The following is a 20045-nucleotide window of genomic DNA, read 5'->3' as shown; positions in this document are numbered from 1 at the left end:
AAGGGAGAGAGGGGGGGAGGGGAGGGGAGGGGAGAGGAAAGGAAAGTTCTTTTTCATCTCAGCTGACAGCAAGCAGGGCTGTTCCAGAAAGAAATGATTTGATTTCCAGCTTTTCTACCGCATCTCTGTACTGCATTAATACTCTGCTGCAAAGCTGTGTGTTATAGAACTTTCCCCATAAGTCAGGCAGCTGTTCAGCTCTCTTTCCCATAAAAGTCGTTGTTCAAGAGAGAGCAAAAAATGAAAATACAATGCAGGTTGGTCCATATGTCCTGTCAAGTTTCATGAAGATTGTGGTTCAATAAAATGCTAGTAACTGAAAAAGAATGTGATTGTAGCTTGAATTAATTTTGGTAAATGCTGTTATTTTGAAGCAGAAATCTTAGGAAAATGAAATTTTAAATATAGATTGTCTAGTTAGGAGTAACAAATAACAATATGAATAAATATAATCTAATACATCAAATATTTGTGTGACAGCTACTATTCCTTTCTGGGTAGAGTGTTAGGTGGAAGGAACATCATATTGTCCAGAGGCCAACTCATAATGTAATATAAAATATTAAATTTTGCAGTTCAGAGTATAGGAGATTTTGCTTTAAAATATGAATTTTAATTGACAATTATTCAATTAACCAAAAGTTTTGGAGGGCCTATTAAGTATGTTACTCTTCTGGGTGTTACCAGAGGCAAAAGGGCTTTGTAGCTAGGTAGATGTATGACATATTAGTAACATTTTACAAGAAAATATCTGTCTCGTGCCTAGTGAATGGTAAAGGACTCACCAGGACTGCGGTGACCGGGGATAGCATTAGAGCCGGACTGTTCAAGAAGAGCTAAATGTTGCAGGATTCTTATTCATCCCTTCCCTTTTGCTTGGAATGCACTGCATCACCTCGAAGACTGTAGGCAGCGTATAATCTAAGACTGTAGGCGGTGTATAATTGCTTTACCTCTTAGAGGTGTGTGACTCACACAAATGTTTAAGAGCACTTTCCTCCTTATTACGGCTATTCATGTTCAGCAGTTTCTTCCTTAGTGATCTGAATTACCTTCTCTTTCTTCTGTTCTTGAATGTGTACGTATATGACCTCTTGAGTCAAGAGGAAAGTGATAAAATCAACAAAGGCGACAAGTCACTGATGTGGAAAGATGCACTACCCAAACCTTTGAGGATAGTTCATCCTCTTTTTAATGGAAGAGATGTGACTATATAGCATGGGAGGAAGTACATATTATCTATGCATGAACTTTCTTGTCAGAACCTTCTATTTGAGATTTTTGTTAAAAATAGAGGCCAATATTATTCATTTAACCACCATGATTTACACATAGTGAGGCCATCATGAAATTAGTAAACTTGATCTGTCTTGCTGTTTTATTTTTACTGCCATCTTTCCCCCATTGATGAAAATCTGCTCGTGACTGTCTTAACATTTAACCATTATCCACTTGTGAAAAATAAAGCCCACTACTGATTCCCCTCATCAGTTAAGGGCTGTCTTCAAGAACAATTCTAGAATAAATGAGTTCTGTCTGGGACTGCTACCTTATTCTCTACTCCCATTCCATTCTTTCTCCCTGGCGTTTGACTTTTTTTTATCAGAGAATCCCCACTAAAATTAGTTCATCCAGAGTATCCTTCCACTAAAATTAACAGTTCCCACCCCACCCCACGCTGTACCTCTTCCCACCAAAAAAGAATCCTGAGATCCTCAATCTGATGGATTAAGTCACTTTGATGCAGAGAAATGAGTTAGACATTGAGAAACAAGCAGTCTCTTTAAATTAATTCATGCGATATATGAACAACTCATACTTACTAGAGATACTTGTCTTTTAAAAGGGATTGCTTGGTAACTGAAAATGTTCACTAAATGAATTTTAGGCAATGCTAAAAGTGAATTTTTAGCACAGAAGCTAAAAATTTCTTCAAAAATACAGAATGCCCAGTTAAGTATGAATTTCAGATAAACAATGAATATTTTTTTTATATAAGTATGCCCCAAATGTTGTATAGGATATGCTTATATTAAAAAAGAGAGACTTTGCGGGCTCCTGGGTGGTTCAGTCTGTTGAGCATCCAGCTTTTGGTTTTGGCTCAGGTCACAATCCCAGGGTCATAGGATCGAGCCCTGAGTCAGGCTCCGCACTGAGCATGGAGTCTTGTTAAGATTCTGTCTCCCTCTGCCCCTCTCCCCGACTCTTGCACTTTCTCTCTCTCAAAGAGAGAGAGAGAGAGAGAGTGTCTGTTATTTATCTGTGTTCAAATCTGGGTGTCATTTTTTCTTTCTGGCAACCTTCTTCTTAAGTTATCATGGTGGTTACTACTATCCTCCATGGTTTGAGCTGGAGTTGGCTCTCTTACCTCCAATCAGTTTAGAAAGTTGGTCTTTGGACACAATTATGTTTCCCCCATCCAGCACTCCACCTAGAAAGAACAGTAGCTATCGCTGCAAATCTAGCATTTTTGTAGACCAACTCTATAACATTTTGACAACAATAATGCCCTGCTTGCCCAGGGGATTTGAGACTCGACTGGGGGTCAGAGTGGAGTAGCAGGCAAGAAATAGTTGGGAATTTAAGCAGAAGGAAAAATAATTTGAATGTAAGCTTTAGTGGAATGTAACAATAGTATTTAAATTACTTATAAGGTTTTATTTAACAATGCATATATTTAAACAACTTCAGCTGCTACCTGCTATGAAGATAACAAAAAGGAAATTGTTCTCAGTACCTAAGGAATGTTAGAAAACATTTTGAGATGGAAGAACAGAAATGGATCCAAAAAGTATGGCTTTTTTTTTTTAAAGAATTTTTTGTTTTAACTATCTCCTTCTGGTTCTTCATCACTGACATCTGACAGAAAGGTAGTGATAACCACAAAGAGTGGTCAGGTGGAAAGAATGTAGGACATGCATTGAACTTTATGTTTTCTTGTCTCACATGTTTATTAACATTCAGATTGATGTGCCAAAAATATCTTTAAATGATATGAACATTAAAATGTGCATCCAGATTAGAGGAAAATCACTCTGGCCTCATAATTCTGTGTGAGACGGTGAATACAGATGACACAATGGTTGCCCAATTATTAAAACATGGTTTACTGATAATAATTCAGAACAGCATTGCAGTTCACTGCACATACACACACATTGACTTGACTTGTGAGGTTAAGAAAGGTGTCCAATTTTCAGTGCTTCAGTGTTCCATGTCCATTTCCCTCTTCTCTGGGACTAAAACAATGAATCCATTAAGATCATAAATACCTAATTCCCCATGTGGCCTACCGTCTATTTCATAAAGCGGCTTGTAAAAGGAATTTGCTTACATTCCATTATTTCCAATGTTGTTCTTTTCCCCTTCCCAACTTATATCCTTCACAGCCCTGCGTTCAGTAAATATATGGTATGTGGTGTGCATTCAGTAAATATATGAGGAAAGAATAACACTGATTGCACATACCATGTGTTACAAACAAGACAGGAATAGACCTGGCTAGGGCTCCACTGTGACAGACGTGCTGGACATCTGGTAGTGTCCACTCTATATAAATCTGTGATACTCGTCAGCTGGAGGACACTCAATCTAAATAAAACTATAGCGATACCTAGAGTGCCACTTCAACCCAGACCAGTATTCCACAGAGGGAATATAGTGAGAATGACTGAATTCACGCTACAGGCTACAAACAGTTAACAGAAGTACTATGTGTAATAAGTTAAGCAAATTTTATAGGATAGATGACAAATGGCATATACAGCAAGTTCAATATAGTGAGTTTTTGAATCAGGAAGTTATCTCTATCTTTCATCTTTCAAGATCAATTTTCTACAAGTTCTTTCAGCTTACCTTGTACCAATGATGGTTCTTCTTTGAACAAGAGTTCATATCAACAGTTGCAGATAATGTTATTACTTTGCCTATAATTGTTCAGTGTTCAGAGTTCATACATACAGTCTTTATCAATTGAATTTCTGCAGCTCTGATCACTTCCGGGCTCAATTTCTCATAAGGTTGCCTTTGTCTTTAAGCTATTTCGAAAAGTGGAAGTGTCAAACACCAGGTACTCGTGCCTCGGGGTGATTAGTTTGTGTGGACTCCTCTCCTCTCCCCTTCTCCTCCGTGTCTTTCTCTCATTCTTTCCCAGGGAGTTCTGCCCTTCCTCAACCCAGCTGCTCCTGGTTTTGTGCTGTATTTCTCCATATGTCAGCTGTGCTCTGGGCACTTTGACTGTGTGATGAGGTGGTTTCACGTGAATTCCCTTGAAGAGTAACTGCAAGTTGAGTTTATGCTAAAGAGGAACTCCCTGAGCAGAATTCCACCCTCTAGGACATTTTCTGTATAACACCATTTAAACACGCTTCTGACTACCGCAGTTCAAGAACTTCTTTTGAACTGTTTTACACCCTGGGTTGTTTAGACAAAGCACATAAAAATCAAGCGGGAAAGCCATAAAAAATAAAAAGCATGAGTTTTTTTTTTAAGTTTATTTATTTTGAGAGGGAGAGAAAGAGAGAAAGAGAACGAGCTTGGGAGGGGTAGGAGAGAGAATCCCAAGCAGGCTCCATGAGAGATTCAGGGCTCAATCTCATGAACCGTGAGATCATGACCTGAACCAAAATCAAGAGATGGATGCTTAGGCAACTGAGCCGCCCAGGCACCCCAAAACTATGAGTTTTCAAACACGCTAATGCCTAGACATTCAGTAAAGATGCTACCAAAGTCTAATCACACATGCCATGAGACCTGGAAGAATTTACATATTGATTGAAAATACTGCATTATTCCAGTGACATGGTTATCAAAGTAGATATTGGCAAAGAGGGAGCATGACAGTTTTTCCCCCAACATCTTGTGCTAAAATGCTAGTGTTGACTTCTTCACCCCTCAACAGGAATTGTACCGAGTAAGCCTGATTTTTCTTCTCTCTCCCATTATTGTCCCATAGCAAAGGAAAAATGCTGACTCGATCACTATTTCCCTGGCTGCTACTTATAGCTACATAACTCCCACCTTTACTGGCACCATGGGCACAAATGACTTGCATTGCCTGAGAGAGAGCGGCAAGAATAATGGCATTCATTCCGTCTGGATCTTTGTGAGATTTATATTAAAATACTTTTCGAGGAGCGCCTGGGTGGCGCAGTCGGTTAAGCGTCCGACTTCAGCCAGGTCACGATCTCGCGGTCCGTGAGTTCGAGCCCCGCGTCGGGCTCTGGGCTGATGGCTCAGAGCCTGGAGCCTGTTTCCGATTCTGTGTCTCCCTCTCTCTCTGCCCCTCCCCCGTTCATGCTCTGTCTCTCTCTGTCCCAAAAAAAAATAAATAAACGTTGAAAAAGAAAATTAAAAAAAATAAAATAAAAAATAAATACTTTTCGACAGTGGTTTTCGAAAAACATTGAAGGGACTCCTGACATCACTACAAACAGAAGGGAAGGGTGAGGTGTGTGGGAAAGATGAGCAACAGAAGTGACATGAGGGGCTGAGGAAAAGGAAGGAAGTGGAGCATCAGGGAGACTTGGAAGAGGAAAAAAAAATGAGCAAGGAGAAAGGGAAGGGTGAGCACATGAACAGCACTGGCCACTGTACTTCTGCCCCCTCCATGGTCCACTTTGTTCAAAACCCACCATGTAGGGGCGCCTGGGTGGCGCAGTCGGTTAAGCGTCCGACTTCAGCCAGGTCACGATCTCGCGGTCCGGGAGTTCGAGCCCCGCGTCGGGCTCTGGGCTGATGGCTCAGAGCCTGGAGCCTGTTTCCGATTCTGTGTCTCCCTCTCTCTCTGCCCCTCCCCCGTTCATGCTCTGTCTCTCTCTGTCCCAAAAATAAATAAACGTTGGAAAAAAAAAAACAAAAAACTTAAAACCCACCATGTATAACCTGGGCTCAGGCAGTGCCTCCCTCTTCCCATGACACACAGGCGTGGGAGATTTTCAGTGCTTTCACTTCACACTCAGTATCTCCAAATCTGCAACCACAGACACAGCCCAATGAGACTTCTTACTCTCTTTATCTTCCCAAACCTCTGTGGCCGGACGACTCACCCAACAAAACAAGAGTATTTATTTTCAAACATAAAAGACTTCTTTACTAGGAGATTTTAATTTAAATAATTTGTTTATAATTAAGGCTATTGCTATATTCTTAACACAAACTAATTAAAGTCGTGCCAGAGAGTTAGCCTTAAGTTAGCTTAAGTTAGCCTGAGTATGATGATGAAGAAGAGATCTTGAATTTCACGAGATTTATAATGTGGGCTATCCACCATCCTACTTTTTATGACTATCTTCTCTCTGAGGGAAAACAAGACAAGGCAAAACAAACAAACAAAACGCCCTAATGATATTTATGTTCTTCAAGACTGAACTGTCGACAGAACCTATTAAACTAGAGCAGGTGTGAATCTCGGTCAAAAGTTGAGTTTGAGAGATATGTTTCTGTATCATTTGTTGAAAAACCTTAGCAGTCTGGTCATTGATTAGTGGCTTTCACTGACAGATTAGTCAGATTTGCTTGTTATATCACCATGAAGTTTCAGGGATTCACAAACTTGTTAGTGGCTCCTGGCTTCTGGCAGTTCTGCGCATGTATCTTCCTGTTCTAGGACACAGGCTGAAGGAGCAACCTCTATTTGAAACATGCCATTCTCGGGACAGAGGGAAAAGAATAGGACTGGAAGTGAAGCCCCTGGGTGGCTCAGTTAGTTAAGCGTCCGACTTCACTCAGGTCATGATCTCACGTCTCATGGGTCTGACCCTAGCATCAGGCTCTGTGCTGACAGCTCAGAGACTGGAGCCTGCTTCAGATTCTCTCTCTCTCTCTCTCTCTCTCTCTCTCTCTCTCTCTCTTTCTCTCTCTCTCTTTCTTTTTCTCTCTCTGTCCCTCTCCCACTCACACACACAATCTCTCTCTTTCTCTCTCTTTCTCAAAAATAAACGTTAAAAAAACAAAAGAATAAGGCTGAGTGGAACCACAGCATTGCCTGGAAAGCTTCTGTGTGGTTGAAGATTGTTGGTCTTCTCACCTTCCACTGGACAAAGCAAGTCACTGGGTCAAGGGACAATGGGGCGAGGAAGTACATTCTAGGAACACCACTGACCTGGATGGGCTGCAAGTCGCAAGGCAGTTAGTGGAGATTCCCTTAGGGGATTCTCTTAGGGGAAGCAGATGATCCCACTTCTACCACAGTTGAATACAATTGAGGCACCCTGTTCACCCCTTCAGGTCCATTAGGTCTGCTGCTGTGTGCAATGCTTAATGTAAAGAGGAGTTTTGGGCAAGACTAAGATTTTCCCCGTCAAGGATCTCCCCTGCCAGCTGCCCCCCCCCCACCGAGATTTTTTTTGCCTGTCTAAGGCATTGCCATCCCCTTCCCCATCTAGAGACTCTGACTCTTCAGTGCAGCAACTCCCTCCCCCATCTCCCTGTTCTTGGGACTTCTAACATCATATTTGTAAGAGTTCACCCAGAAAGAAGAAATCATGGACTTCAAGCAGCTTCTGTTTACTGCTCTACTAAAATTCATGAGGTAATAAAGACCTTACAATTCAATTTGCTTGAAATGATAAATACACACACACACACACACACATGTATATACATATATGTGTGTGTGTGTGTATACGTGTGTATATATACGTGTGTATATATATAGAGAGAGAGAGAGAGAGAGCGCACACAAATTTATATTTCAATAAACTTGCCACCATGTAACCAGTTTCTAAAGGCTAAGGCTCTCAGTGCATGTCTAAGACACATACATGCCTACCATCAATGCATCTGTTTACCCAGGGATACACTAAGTGCAAGATATGTCCTGTAATGGGTAGTAGTTGAATGGTTTCTGGAATTCAAGAAATAAATTGATTGTTAAAAGCATAGTATGGAGATAGCAATTGCCCATGCAACTGGACCCAGTGAACTATTTTGTCTAATAAAATTTACCATAGAGCAAAGGACAATAGGATTAAAGACAGGATAGTATCTATTAGAGCTAAATTTGAGTAGGAAAGTTCTCTGTGGAGCAGGAATATAAGCGTTTGGGCTACAACAGTATATGTTTGGTCAAGCACATTATGGGAACTGATTTGAATGAGTCAATGTATTTTGTTTTTTGATTCATTAAATACTGCCTCAAACATATTGCCAGACTAGGATTATATTCAAAGTTAACTCTAATTGATGGGATTGGAACATTAGGTCCAATTTTGTTTTTCTAAACATTTAATTCAATAGTTATACAATGAGGAAAAATGCCCAATAATTGCCCAGTCTTATTAATAAAAAAGCAATGCATTATATATTTCTTGATTCTAGACATCCCTAGAATATAGTTTTATTTTAGTTCGATGTATGACCCTTTTTAATTCCACTCTTTGTGTTAACTTCGCTTTAACATCTGATCTAAATATAGGTCATCTATTCAACAGAGTAGTAAATGATGTCCATTTGAACAAAGTACTTTATTGATATTGAATCGACCAAGACACTAGTGGATTGAGTGAATCTTGTAACTCATGGTTTAATATTAAAATATACTGAAAAGTACTCTCAAAATATACAATGTAGATGTCAATGTATGTTAGATATGTGACCTTATTTTAAGTGTAATCTGCATATAGCATGACAATTTAGAGATGGATTACAAACTTTTTAAAGAATGTAAGTATTTTAATCACATGGATGAAATATGTTATTTAGTGAATGCCAATTATAATACTAAAAATGGATATTATTAAAAATCAAATAAAATACTTTTATTATACACATACCAAGCAGACTATTTCTAGAAAAGAAATTTGTAAGACAATATTTTATAAGCTGGTGAAATTCTATGTAAAAACCAATTTCCTTCTTGGGTGTTAAAAAAAAGAGCTATGTGAGATCACAACTGTAAAAATAACATTTTACCTAGTTATTTTTTATTATTATTGGCAGTAACATTCTTTTGTAAAGTGGGTAGCAAAATCAACTGAAAGTCTTCATGACTTTCCATGCCCAGATGGTTTATGTGCCCAGAATAGTAATGGGATGGTACAGGAGCTGATAGTCATTTCGGCAGGAGGCTGTCTCTTTTCTCCTCAGCATGAAAATCAAACCACATTAGGGACAGAATTGTATTATGAATTTTTTCCACCTCAAATTATATAGTATAAGGTGATCAAGATACATAAATGTTGTATAATTATAACTGTGGTGTTCGGAAACCTTTGGGGAAATTGAAGTGGGGCAGATGAATTCTAGAAAGTAACCAAAAGTTATTGAAGTAAAATATAAATTGACTGAAGAAATACAGTTTGTCAGGTTTTAAACCTTTATGGTATGGTTTCTAAACTTAACTATTACAATCACCTTTTTTTAAATGTCTTTTGTTCTTCAGAATATCTAAGATAGTCTCCATTTATGCCAAAATACTTTATTTACTAGCTTTGTTTTGGGGGTCTCCCAGGAATATAATTTGAGCGAATGTTAGTATAATGTGGCTACTAGTATTATATTTGTATATACTTTACTGAAGTTTAAAATCATGTAAGTTCTTGAAAATTATTTCATAACTGTTAAAAATAGACAGGCATGGGTTTGGGAATCAGGAATTAAAAATTGTGATTCCAGTTCTGCCAATAAGCCGTGTGACCCTGGACATGTCATATATTTATTTTGGAAGTAAGAAACACATAAATTCCAAAATTAGAAAAGTCAATTTTGCTTTGAGTCAGTTTGTTTTTTATTAAGTGATAGGGATGAATTGGATGATCTCTAAATATTTGCTATTTCTTAATTTTATGATTTACTTCTCTTTGATTCTCTTAAAATACCTTACTTAACCTTACGGAAGTTCAGAGGTTGAAGCAAACTAAGTAATTAATCTCTGCCTGAAAGCCTGTCTTGTAGCCTCCAGTGACTTTGTTCCATATCAGGATCAAAATACTATTATATTAGGGATTATATGTATTCTGTCTGTAAAGAAAAACTTAAAAGCTAAAACCTGAGAAAACATAAATATTTGTATGCTTAGTTCACTCATCAATTGGCCAATTGATTTTTTTTCCCTGTAAATTCTTACCAGGGCCAGATAAAGCACAAAATAGTAGTAATTAATTTAATAACTCATAATGGAAGCAGTGGAAGCTTGGAGAAGATAGAGAACTGTCACAGCACGTTGGTGGCGGGGTGGGGGGGCAGGCAGTAGAGAGGGGGATTACTTTTAGGCTTTAAAAAAAACAACAGAATTTAAGGACATTGTGGAAGCAAAAATATCTCATCAGAAGTTAACAGTTATGCTATTTTCACCTAAACCCACGACGACATTAGAATGCGCAGTTGTGGGCATTAGCAGTCTCTTGGGGGGAACATTAAATAGCATCTTTCTTTCTCACCCACATTCTGAACCAAGAGACAAATTAAACAGGAGACTAAGACAGATAAGTAACAAAACACCACTTTTATACCTCATAGAAGTTTGTTTGGAGGGTGTAGCTTTGTGTGAAAGCCCAAGAAAGCCTGCAGGCCAAACTCCAGAGTTAAGCAGACCTTCGCAGCCAGGCCCACTTGGTCACGATTAGAGGTGCTTTCCTAAAGAAGTTACATAGCTATTAACCTATAAAAGGCCAAATTTCTTCAAATACAAAGCATGTATAAGATTGCCTTCATGTTTAAGGCTTTTGGGTGAAATGCCACTGTGAAGATGAAATGCTTCATTCTGACCTATTGTAGACATTTCTGTTCGGTTGGAAAAATGCAGATGCCAAAGAAGTTGGAACTATGAGACTTCATGAGTTAAGCTTACTTTAAATGAAGCACCTCTATCTGCACTGCAAAGGTAACCAAAACCACATTGTCCACCAAGTCCAAGCTATCTCAGTATAAATATTTTACAAAGCCCTCTAAGAATGTGTGACATTACTAAAATGTAATTCTAACGCTACTGATTTAGCTTCCCTTTTTCATATCAGTTTCAGATCACCAGATTATATCATCTTTTATTTATTATTTCTACATTGTAATAAATTTTCCCCTTATCCTTCTTTCACCCACATTAATTAATAGAGGGCTATCACTTTACTATTTCTTTCCAGTGACAAATTCTACTTTGTTCTGTTACTGCCTCTTTTCCACAGCCTCTGGCTTCCATTTATTTATTTATTTATTTATTTTTTAGATTTTCTTATCTCCTTCAGGATCTCTTATCTAACTGGCTTTTGCTCTTGTTTTGCTTATCTTCCTAAAGAATCATTCTTCTTCCATGTTTCTGTTGCCCACTACACTTATTCCCAACATTTTTTTTTTTTTTTTGGTTGTTGTTCTTTCAGATTTGCTGACTGTTAACATGCACTTCTTTTTATTTTTTGCTGTATGGTTACCTCGTTTTTTTGTTCTTTTTTTTATTTTGTCTAAATGCATATCCATATTCCTCTTGAAAATGCATGTATGTCTCTTTGCAGTCTTTATACCAAGAAAGTTATATGGTCTTACCTCTTTTGAAAGTTAGCAATGCCTTCTCTGTCAACTCAAAGATATATTTAAATGCTGTTTCTCTTGTAAAGAGAAAGCTGTAAGCCAAAACCACAGATTCTGTGAGGTTCCTCCCTTCCATATTGGATTATGTATAGTTTCATAAATTAGGATCATTTAAAGTATTCAGTTATGAATGTTTGCACTAAAGACTGAAGTTCCTTTTCAAGTGTAAATGGAAAACTCATGATTGATTGATTGATTGATTTTTAAAGTTTATTTTGTTTTATTTGAGAGAGAGAGAGAGAGAGAGAGAGAGAGAGAGAGAGAGCATGTGTGCATGAGCTGGAGAGGGGCAGAGAGAAAAGGAGAGAAAACCTCAAGCAGGCCCTGCTTGGTCAGCACAGAACCCCACACAGGGGCTTGCACCCCTGAACCATGAGGTCATGACCTGAGCCAAAACCAAGAGTCGGATACTTAACTGACTGAGCCACCTAGGCACATGATTTATTTTTATATTTTTTAGCAAAGTATGTACAAATTCCAAATATAATTTAGAACATTTTTCCATAGTGTTACTGACAAAATATTAATATTGGATTATATCTGATAGTTTTTAGATATTACATAAATAAACAAGGGGTAGGTAGGTTATAATTTTAAAAAGCTTTCTTCCTATAATTAATATAAGGTTTATTTTTAAATAGATACTTGAATATAAGGTCTACTTAGAGTCGCAAAAACCCTTTCATTAGTCTCAGTGTGACGATGTCATTACAATATGCATGAAATTGCTGATATATAAATGTAATTCTAGTGTCTTAACTAATTTATAATTAATATATTATAGTTCAAGTGATCATATTTGTCAGTGTAAAACATTTTTCTTCTATCTTCCTGGTCGTTTACTTCTCCAGTTGGAACTCACAGCCAATAATTAGGAGGATTTGCCTGGAGGGCTTTTCTCAGATGGGCTATTTCTGGAAAATATGAAGGCTTTTAGTAACTTTCTGTTCCATCTACACAACCTCATGGGCAATGATCTCTAACACAGCATTCCCTTTGAAGGCCAGTGATTGTCCACAATGATCATATGTAGTTAAAATATGCCTATATATAAAATCCAAATATATACATATTAAGGAAGTCACTAAAGCAGTAAAATGGAAAGGATGAAACAAAATGGATGGGCAGCGACATACCAGATGAATGCAAACAAGAAGAAAGTAGGAGTCATTACATGACAGCAAAGTTGTCCTCAGAGGGAAAGATAGTAAAGTGAGGTGAGGACTATTTAAGGTAGGAAAGGGTTCAATCCACTCCAAAGACCTGATCCGGAACAATGTCTACACACCAAATAACACAGTATTAAAATTCGTAAAACAAAAGTCACAGGGAGTATAAGAATAAACAGAAACACATAAAAAACAGACGTTAATTTCCCAAACTCCAAACTCAAAATAGATCAAGTAGAACAAAAATATGTACAGATATAGAAGGTCTAAACAAGGTAAATTTAATTGAGATATACTAAACTCTATAGCTTTAAAATAAATAAAATTTTTCTGTGTTCTTTAAAAGTCATTAAAAAAAAAAACCAAACCTTTATTAGGACAAAAAGGCATCTCAGTAAATTCCAAAGAGCAGAAATGGTACAAACTACATTATTGGATTATAATACAATAAAACTAAACATAAGTAAACAAATTAGTGGAAGAAATCTATCATTTGGAAATTGTAAACACTTTCTTTTACACAGCTCTTACAGTAAAGAGGAATTTGAAAGCAAAGTTAATTAAGAACATTCTGGTTATTTTTTTAATTTATTTTTCCAAATTTGTATAGTTCTAAAATTTTCTTGTTATTTTTGTGAAGGCTATATTTAATTTATTAATTACTTCAGGAAAATTTTGTATCTTTATTATATTGTATTTCTATCCAAGAAAAGCATATGTCTTTCCATCCACTTATACTTTTTTTTGTCTTTTTAAAGATTTAAAAAAAATTCTTACATTGTATATATGAAATACTTATTACTTGTATTTTTCCCCTTTTAAATAAACTATTTTTTAGGTTTACAGAAAAATTGAGCAAAAAGTACAAAGGTCCCACATATGCCCAGCCCTCGTTTAAGCACAGTCTGTTGTCAGCGTCCTACACCAGACTGGTACCTTTTGCTGTAATTGATGAACTTACATTAACACATTATTATCACCCCAGGTACACAGTTTACGTTATGGCTCACTCTTGGTGTTGAACATTCTGTGTGTTTGGACAATGTATAGTGACATGCATCTATCATTATAGTATTATACAGAAAAGTTTCACTGCCCTAAAAATCCTCTGTGCTTCATTTATTCATGGTTCTTTCCTCACTAACCCCTGCCAACCACTGATCTTTTTATTGTCTCCATAATTTTGCCTTTTCCAGACTGTCATATAATTGGATTCATACATTATGTAGCTTTTTCTGATTGGCTTTTCCTCTTAGTAATATGCATTTAAGTTTCCTCCATCTCATTTTGTGGCTGGATAGCTCATTTCTTTTTAGTGCTAAATAGTATTCCATTGTCAGGACATACGACCATTTATTGATCCATTTACCTATGAAGGACATCTTGATTGCTTCCACATTTTGGCAACTTTTATTAATAAAGCTGCTATAAACATTTGCGTGGGGGGTTTTGTGTAGACATAAGATTTCAACTCATTTGGGTAAATACCAAAGAGGGCAATTTCTAGATTACTTGCTAAGAGTAAGTTTTGTTTTGTAAGAAGTTGGCAAGCCATCTTCCAAAGTGGCTATACCATTTAGCTTTCCAGATGACAACGAATGAGAGTTCTATTACTCCACATTCTTGTTGGCATTTTGTGTTATCAGTATTTTAGATTTTGGCCATTCTAATAGGTGGGGGGTAGTATTTCATTGCTATTTTAATATGCATTTTCTGATGACATATGACATGGAGCATATTTTCTTATGCTTATGTGCCATCTGTATATATTATTTGGTAAAGTGTCCATTAAGGTCTTTGATCATTTTTTAAATCATGTTGATTGTTTTCTTATTGTAGGGTTTTAAGAGTTCTTTATATATATTTTTTCCTTTGAACCAGAATGTATTGACATTATTTCTAGTGCAATTAAATTAAAAACAGTTTCTAAACAAACCTGTGAAGGTGTTGAAGCTAGGGAAGCCATGAAATGTGTTTCTCCTTAGTTGTAGCTTGGTGGTACCAGCAGGAAGAATTTCAGACACAGGAACACAGTATAACTCTTCAGTTTTGAAATGCTGCTAAGTCTCCTCATGCCTCAGAAGTGATTGCCCCTGGGGGTGCCTGGGTGTCTCAGTTGGTTGAGCATCCCACTTCAGCTCAGGTCATGTTCTCCTGGTTCATGAATTTGGGCCCCGCATCGGGCTCTGTGGTGACAGCTCAGAGCTTGGAGCCTGCTTCAGATTTTGTGTCTCCTTCTCTCTCTGCCCCTCCCCTGCTCATGCTCGCTCTCTCTCCCTCCCTCTCTCCTTCTCTCTCTCAAACATAAATAAACATCAAAAAAAATAAAAAGTACAAAAAAAAAAAAGAAAGAAAAAAAGAAATGATTGCCCCTGCCCTAAAAAAATTCAAATCATCTCCACCATTATATGGAGCCAGGGCCCAAGTGGGAGCTTCTCTGTATATCTTGGGTAAAAGTCCTTTATCTGCTTTGTCTTTTGCAAATATTTTATCCCAGTCTGTGGCTTGTTTTTTCATTCTCTTGATATTGTCTTTAACAGAGCAGAAGTTTTTTTTTTTTTATTTTAATGAAATCCAGTTTATCAATTATTTTTTTTCATGGATCATGCTAGTTGTGTTTATCTAAAAGTCATTGCCAAACCAAAGGTCATCTAAATTTTCTTCTATGTTCTTTTCTAGGAGTTCTATAGTTTTGCATTTCACATTTAGGTCTGTGGTCCATTTTGAGTTTATTTCTGTGAAGAGTGTAAGGTCTGTGTCTAGATTCATGTTTTTGCCTGTTGACATCCAGTTGTTCCAGCACCATTCATTGGAAAAAAACTATCTTTGCTCCATAATATTGCTTTTGCTCCTTTATCAAAGATCAGTTGACTCAAGTAATATGGGTTTATTCCTGAGCTTTCTCTTCTGTTCTGTTGACCTGTTGGTCAATTCTTGCACCAACACCACACTACTTGATTACTCTAGAGTTATAGTAAGTCCTGAAGTCGGGTTCTGTCAGTCATCCAAGTTTTTTCTTCTCCTTCAATACTGTGTTGCCTATCCTGTCTTTTGCTTCTCCAAATAAACATTAGAATCAGTTTGTCAATATCCAAAAAAACAATTTGCTGGAATTTTTATTGAGATTGCTTTGATCAATAGATCAATAGACCAACAGAAATTAAGTTGGGAAAACTGACATTTTGATATTACTGAGTTTTCCTCTCCATGAGCAGGGAATATCTCCATTTATTTAACTCTTCTTTGATTGTTTTTATTAGGTTTCTAGTTTTCCTCATACAGACATTCTACTTGTTCATTGCTGGTGTATGGAAAGCAATTTACTTTTGCATATTGCTCTTGTATCCTGCAAACTTGCTGTAATTCCCTTTAGTTTCAGGGTTTTTTTTAATTTTTTCTTTTGGGTTTTCTACATAGACAATTTGTTATCAGCAAACACTTTGATTTATTCCTTCTTAATCTGTACATCTTTTCTTGTCTTAATTGCAGTTGTTAAGACTTGTGGTACGTTGAAAAGGAGAGTGAGAAGGGACATCCTTGTAGCACAAAAACACCACAAACTCAGAAAAATATAGTTTTTTTTAAAGGCCCAACATTAAATTGCTGATGTCATATCTAAAAAGTTGATATAGGTTAAAAAGGAAAAAAATGATAATATGGACTGTTATTTAAATAGGAAGTCATAGAAAAGAAAATAAAAAATACAGCTCTTAACCATATGAAAAAACAAGTTCAACTGGTCTCAGAGTAAGACAAATGCAAATTAAAACTATACTGCGATCCCATTTTTGTTTCAATCAGATTGAAAATATTGAAAATAAAATAACACATTATGTGGTGAAGATGTAGACAAATAGGCACCGCATTATATTGTCATCAGGAGAATCAATACTTCAAAGTGAGTAATTTTGCAATAATATCAAAATTAAAGATCCAGTTTTTTGCACAACCAAGTCCATTTTTTAGAAATTGATACCATAAATATGTCCACATATATGTGAAAATATGTGTATAAAATTTATTAACTGCAGCTTTATTTAGAATAGCAAAGTATTGGAAACAACCTGAATACCCATAACTGGGTGGTTCATTCAATAAATTACAGTGCATGCAAACAATGGAAAACCAGGTAGTTGATAAAGATGGTTGAATCTATGAAAATTGATAAGGAATGAACTCTAATATATATTTTTAAGTGAAAAATGAAAGATGCAAAGGAGTTGTATCCTAAGACACTATGTCTATATATTTTTAAATAGAAAATATGGGGACACCTGGGTGGCTCAGTCAGTTAGGCATCTGACTTCAGCTCAGGTCATGATCTTGCGGTTGTGGGTTTGAGTCCTGCATTGGGCTCTGTGCTAACAGCTCAGAGCCTGGAGCCTGCTTTGGATTCTGTGTCTCCCTCTCTCTCTGCCCCTCCTCTGCTCATACCCTGTCCCTGTCTCTGTCTCTGTCTCTCTCTCTGTCTCTCAAAATAAATGTTAAAAAAAAAAAAGAAAATGTATGAGTACACATACACTCATGTGATTAGTGATTACCTATTACATAACTGGAAAAATATATGAAGATGATAACAGTGGTTACCTCTGGGAACAGGAATTGACTGTTGGAGAATGGGTGGAAGGGAGTTTGCACTGTATTTTCTTTTAAATGTTTTGAGTTTATATCATTACACACATTTTCTATCAGAAAACTAGTTAAAAATAAAAACCATATATACATCTATGTCATAATACTTCCCTAATGAGAAAATGCACCATACTTGTTATCCCTAAACTTTTATTTCCACGTAAATAACTACCAGTGTTTTCCTGATGCCTCATCAGAGAAGTAGAACTTTAAGGTTCGATATTCCTTTTCCATTGATTTAAATTTACTGATTTAATTTTTCTATTCTTCCAGGCCCTAAGCTGATTACAGGTAGATTGCAAGAAACTCTGAAAGTTTTATTAGCTCACTTAATACACTGAGGATACAAATTTAGACTTAAATGTCCCACTTGTTTCTGGTCATCCACTGAAAACTATTGTTATAAACCTCACAGCAGTGGGGACTTCCTTCAGTGAAATTTGAGGTCTCTCTAGGACTCCTCACCAAACAGTTATGGCTGCAATTTTATTATTGTGGCTTATATTCACCAAAGCTGCAATTAACTGTATCATAGCTTGTTGACCTTAATGAGTTAACACAGTGTCCAAATAAAACTCATATCCAAGCGGTAGCTTAGGCTCTGGGAAGTTTTGGCTCAGTAATATCTGTGAAATTTGAGCTCATATTAAATATACCTTGAAACAATACATTTGGGATTTGGCTCCTGGCATCAGATCAGATCTGACTCTGCTGCATGGAGTTGAGAGTTTTGCCTCGGGTGCTCATAATATGTTTAGCTGTATAGGACTATAGAATCAGCAAGAATAGCATTATTGCTTTAGTGAAGAAAAACACTTCCGTTTTTGTTGGCACCCTGGCTTGTTTCTGATAATTTTTTCCTGAAACAGGAGAATCCTGCTGTCTCCTATATGTATAGCTATCTTTTCCCATCTGAGGCCTAATCTAGGAATTTTTTTTCCAGCCTAGTCTTTCTCTCATTCCTAGCCACATAAATGGCATTTGTCCAACACTGAACCGTCTCTGTCTATGTGTTCAAATAAGCCAGCCCTCGCATGGCTAATGTCATAAGTCAGCCACAATTCCAGCTGTCTCAATCTCAGATTAGATGAAGACTCAGGTCTGTGACTCAGTCAGCAATGACTATTTGATTGGTTATTAAGGCTGGCTGCAGTGGGACACCTGGTTGAGTGTCTGACTTCGGCTGAGGTCATGACCTTAAAGTTCATGAGTTCAAGCCCTGCGTCAGGCTCTGTGCTGTCAGCTCAGAGCTCGCTTTGAATCTTCTGTCCCCCTCTCTCTCTCTGCCCCTGCCCCACTCATGCTGTCTCAAAAATGAATAAACATTTAAAAAAAAAAAAAGGTGGCTGCAGCCAACTGTTTTGACCACTTGTTAGGACTAGAGGGTTGGATGATATACCCTCTCAGAGATATCTCCCTTTCCACTTCATCCTGTTGCTAAGCTATCCATTGCCCCTATGGGGGATATATCCTCGTCTGGGTAGCTCCCAGAGTAAATGGTCCATTAGGGACATGATGGTATTTAGCCTAATGTACTTTAATTAAGGCTATAGTTGAATCACTTCCTTAAGTTATGGCACAATTACTGTATCGGCAAAGCACAAGAATTAATAAACTTGGGACATTTAACAAAACCTGAGCTAGGAAGCACATCTGTTAAGACAAAGCCATTGAAGCAGTAAGTAGAATGGTGGTTGCTGGAGGTGGGGGGGGGGGGGGGCGGGTAGAAAGTTGACATTCAGTGGGTATAAAGTTTCAGTTATGCAGGATGAATAAGTTCTATATCTGCTATACAACTGTATGCCTGTAGTTAACAATTCTATCTTGCACGCTTAAAAATTTGTTCAAAGGGTACATCTTGTGTTAAATGTTCTTACAACACACACAAAAAATTCTATTTAGGAATTACACTTTTTTAAATATTTTTAAAATGTTTATCCATTTTTGAGAGAGGCAGGGACAGAGCATGAGCAGGGAGAGACAGAGAGAGGAGGAGACAAAGAATCTGAAGCGGTCTTCGGGCTCTGAGTTGTCAACACAGACCTTAGGATCATGACCTGAGCTGAAATTGGACCCTTAACCTACTGAGCCACCCAGGCACCCCTAGGAATTTCATTTTAATTTAAATGGGAACAAAAATTTTAATCATCTGGTTCAGTTTATAGGTACTAAAATCTTCTCTTAATCTCCTTAGAGTATCTACATCCTTTTTTTTTTTTTTTTAGGACTTTCATATGCAGAGTAAATGGTAATTAAAATGTGCAGGATGACAAGATGGAGCAAACAGTGCTTGTACCACCAGGACCTGACAGCTTCAACTTCTTCACCAGAGAATCTCTTGCGGCTATTGAAAGACGCATTGCAGAAGAAAAGGCTAAGAATCCCAAACCAGACAAGAAAGATGATGATGAAAATGGCCCAAAGCCAAATAGTGACTTGGAAGCTGGAAAGAACCTTCCTTTTATTTATGGAGACATCCCTCCAGAGATGGTGTCAGAGCCGCTGGAGGACCTGGACCCGTACTATATCAATAAAAAAGTGAGTGTTTTTTATTGGGCATATTTTACTGCTAATTGCCTACTGAGTACCTTGGACTGTTATAGCACCGAAACATGCCAAATTAGCAGAAAGTCTTAAGTATCCTTCTGTTTAAGAAATAAATACATTTATGTGTGTTATATGCATATACATCCATGAAAAACAAATTGATTATGTCATAACAGA

The 20045-nt window shown here is 37.2% G+C and overlaps 1 protein-coding gene across 6 annotated transcripts in view; it reads left to right on the top strand.

The window, feature by feature from the left end:
• The window catches only part of LOC121030645 (sodium channel protein type 1 subunit alpha), a 150800-nt gene that overhangs the window by 47151 nt on the left and 83604 nt on the right, over nt 1-20045 (top strand). For 5 of the 6 annotated variants that reach the window (XM_040475263.1, XM_040475268.1, XM_040475262.1 and 2 more), the window contains exon 2: nt 19547-19859. In XM_040475263.1, the coding sequence (XP_040331197.1) occupies nt 19596-19859 (264 nt within the window). In that variant the 5' untranslated portion in view covers nt 19547-19595. Of the gene's footprint in view, nt 1-10800; nt 10823-19546; nt 19860-20045 lie in introns of those variants that run through there. The other variant, XM_040475266.1, reaches the window with a different exon arrangement.

This window comes from Herpailurus yagouaroundi, unplaced genomic scaffold, assembly GCF_014898765.1.
Source record: "Herpailurus yagouaroundi ecotype Mexico unplaced genomic scaffold, PumYag 140, whole genome shotgun sequence".
Taxonomy (NCBI): Eukaryota; Metazoa; Chordata; class Mammalia; order Carnivora; family Felidae; genus Herpailurus; species Herpailurus yagouaroundi.
This window is presented reverse-complemented; position numbering and strand designations above follow the sequence as displayed.